Source organism: Arabidopsis lyrata (genome assembly GCF_000004255.2).
Source record: "Arabidopsis lyrata subsp. lyrata unplaced genomic scaffold ARALYscaffold_941, whole genome shotgun sequence".
In the NCBI taxonomy this organism is placed as follows: Eukaryota; Viridiplantae; Streptophyta; class Magnoliopsida; order Brassicales; family Brassicaceae; genus Arabidopsis; species Arabidopsis lyrata.
In genome coordinates, this window is record NW_003301964.1 from 1,107 (window position 1) to 3,726 (window position 2,620).

At 36.3% G+C, this 2,620-nt stretch overlaps 1 protein-coding gene across 1 annotated transcript in view; it reads left to right on the top strand.

Moving 5' to 3' along the window:
• LOC9298276 (multiple organellar RNA editing factor 6, mitochondrial) overlaps positions 1-374 on the top strand; it is a 1,319-nt gene extending 945 nt beyond the window's left edge. The window contains exon 4 of the mRNA XM_002862152.2: positions 88-374. Within this exon, the coding sequence (XP_002862198.1) occupies positions 88-233 (146 nt within the window). The 3' untranslated portion in view covers positions 234-374. The remainder of the gene's footprint in view (positions 1-87) is intronic.
• Positions 375-2,620: the final 2,246 nt, after the last annotated feature.

A 2,620-nucleotide genomic window follows, 5' to 3' on the forward strand; every position in this document is an offset into this window, starting at 1 on the left:
TTCTCTGGTTTATGTACATGTAAATTTTGTTGATTCTATCAGTTTAGCTCATAAACTATTTGCTGAATGTTTTTTATGCAATTGCAGCTGAGCTGTTTGAGAACGGAGAAGTAGTTCCTCGGCCACCGGAGAGACAGAGGAGGATGGTGGAGTTAACGACTCAAAGAGGATCGGATAAACCGAAGTACCATGACCGAACCAGAAATGTCCGACGGAGAGAGAACATGCGTTGACTCTTATTCTCAGACTCTACGCTAGAGCAGTCCTTTCCCTTTGAATTCCGATGCTTGTTTTTTTTTACTGTGCTAGACTCTTACCGAATAATGTATATGATGGTGTTTTGGTGATATCGAATGTATCAATTGTTTCTGCAACTATTGTTATTAACCAAATAAATCTTTCTTTTTACTAATTTGCCACTGGTCAGTCTTTCTTTTGAAGAAACGATTTATTCTCAGCCTTGCAATGCGCATTAGGTAGTTGAAAAGCAAGGAATGTCTGTGGTGGTGGTGGTGCATCGTCGGCGTTGTCCACAGCCACTGCCAAAATAATTCCGGTAAATCACATCACTGAAATCTCATGAGACGGACTCAAAATCACACCAAAGGGACTCAAAATCACAGAAGAGCAATTTTCATTTCCACGGCTTCAAATAAAGTCCAAATCTAAGACCCAAGAGAGCATTCACTTACCTAAATCAACCAAGCCTCCGTCTTCTCCATCAATGGTTTCATGGTCGTCGTCGTCCACAGCCACTGCCAAAAAATTTCCGGTAAATACTCTTCACTGTGCACACAACTCACAGACTAAAACAGAGCATAAATCACATCACTGGAATCTCACCAAAGGGGCTCAAAATCACAACAAAAGGGACTCAAAATCACACCAATGTTTGGATCAATATCACCGAAAAACAGAGGAAGAGCAATTTTTATGTCCACGGCTTCAAATAAAGTGCAAATCTAAGACCCAAGAGAACATTCACTTACCTTTATCAACCCGGCCTCCGTCTTCTCCATCAATGATTGCATGGTCGTAGTCGTCCTCAGGCACTGCCAAAAAATTACCGGTAAATACTCTTCACTGTGCACACAACTCACAGACTAAAACAGAGCATAAATCACATCACTGGAATCTCACCAAAGGGGCTCTAAATCACAACAAAAGGGACTCAAAATCACACCAATGTTTGGATCATCATCACCGAAAAACACACGAACAGCAATTTTCATTTCCACGGCTTCAAATAAAGTCCAAATGTATGAGCCAAGAGAGCATTCACTTACCAATATCAAGCTCGTCGTCTCCTTCTTTTAAAACAATAGACAACGAGGAGTCACCTCTTTCATCTCCGATCGTCATCGTGGATCTGCAATCGGAAAACCAAGCTGTAAGAGATCCATAAGTAGTGAAATCGGAGGAGAAATTTGCTTTGAGCTTTTACCTTTTTTCAGCAGCACCTCCTTCAACAGTCGTCGTGGAGCTCATTTTTTGCTCTCGAGAAAAGTTAGTTACAGAGTTTTTGAAATTGGAAAAATCTGTGTGGAATAATAAAATTCTCTGACTCTCTATGTTATTATATATACGTGGAGGGAGGAAAAATTTAAAATGTATTTTCATTCTATGATAATATGAACTATTTTATAGTATTTCTAAATTTTATAATAAACACATAATCATTAAAGATAGCATTTCGTTCCTTTTAATTTCATCAAACATGCACATTCCAAAATTCAACATATTTGTTTTCTCGAGAAAACAAACTTATTTAGCTAGCTCTTAATTACAGTATATAACAAAATAATTTACAAATTAGATTTATAAACAACGATAAGCAAATGGATGTCAGATTCACTAGCATTCAACATTTATTCTATTTATTACACGTAACTTTTGTTTCTTGCATCACACACACACACATCAACTTTCTCCACCCTCTTGTACGATTTCTTTTGATAAAACCAGAGGATTTTGAACTTTTAATTAATTTCTACAATCTTCAGATTTAATCGTAGCCGTTCAATTCTTGCATCCATATCGACGATCAGCAGTAGAGGATGTAACGGATCGAGGTTTTATTCTTTGCAGGATTGTGTTCTAACGGCCTTTGGTCTCTCTCCTCTCTTCACGCGTTCCTTGAGAGTGAAAAGCACGCGCTGGTATATTGGGTTCTCTATATTTGGGCCTTCCCTTTTTCCCAGATAACGGCCTCGTTTTTTCTATAATGATTTATACATTTATTAAATGAAAAAGAAAGGCAGTTGACAGAAAAAAAAAGAACTATTTTTGTTGACTTTTACCGGTACGTGTTTTGTTTTCTTCTCCTTGGCTATAATTTTTTAATCTAATGTTGATTGTTCTTTTTTTTGAAAGAAAATAAGTTGTTTCATTGGTTTTTTAATTTCCTAAAATTTTGTTTTCCACTAATCATTTAGGGTTATAGTATTGTTGTTATAGTTAGTGTGATACTTGTAAAATGAACTTCTTAATTAATCTAATGTTAATTAATCAAACTCGAAACAATATGTGTCAAATGTTTTATTTTCTAGAATTAATGCTTATGGAACCATACACACACATTTAATTTTCTAAGTAATCACGAAATTAAGTTCGTCAAATG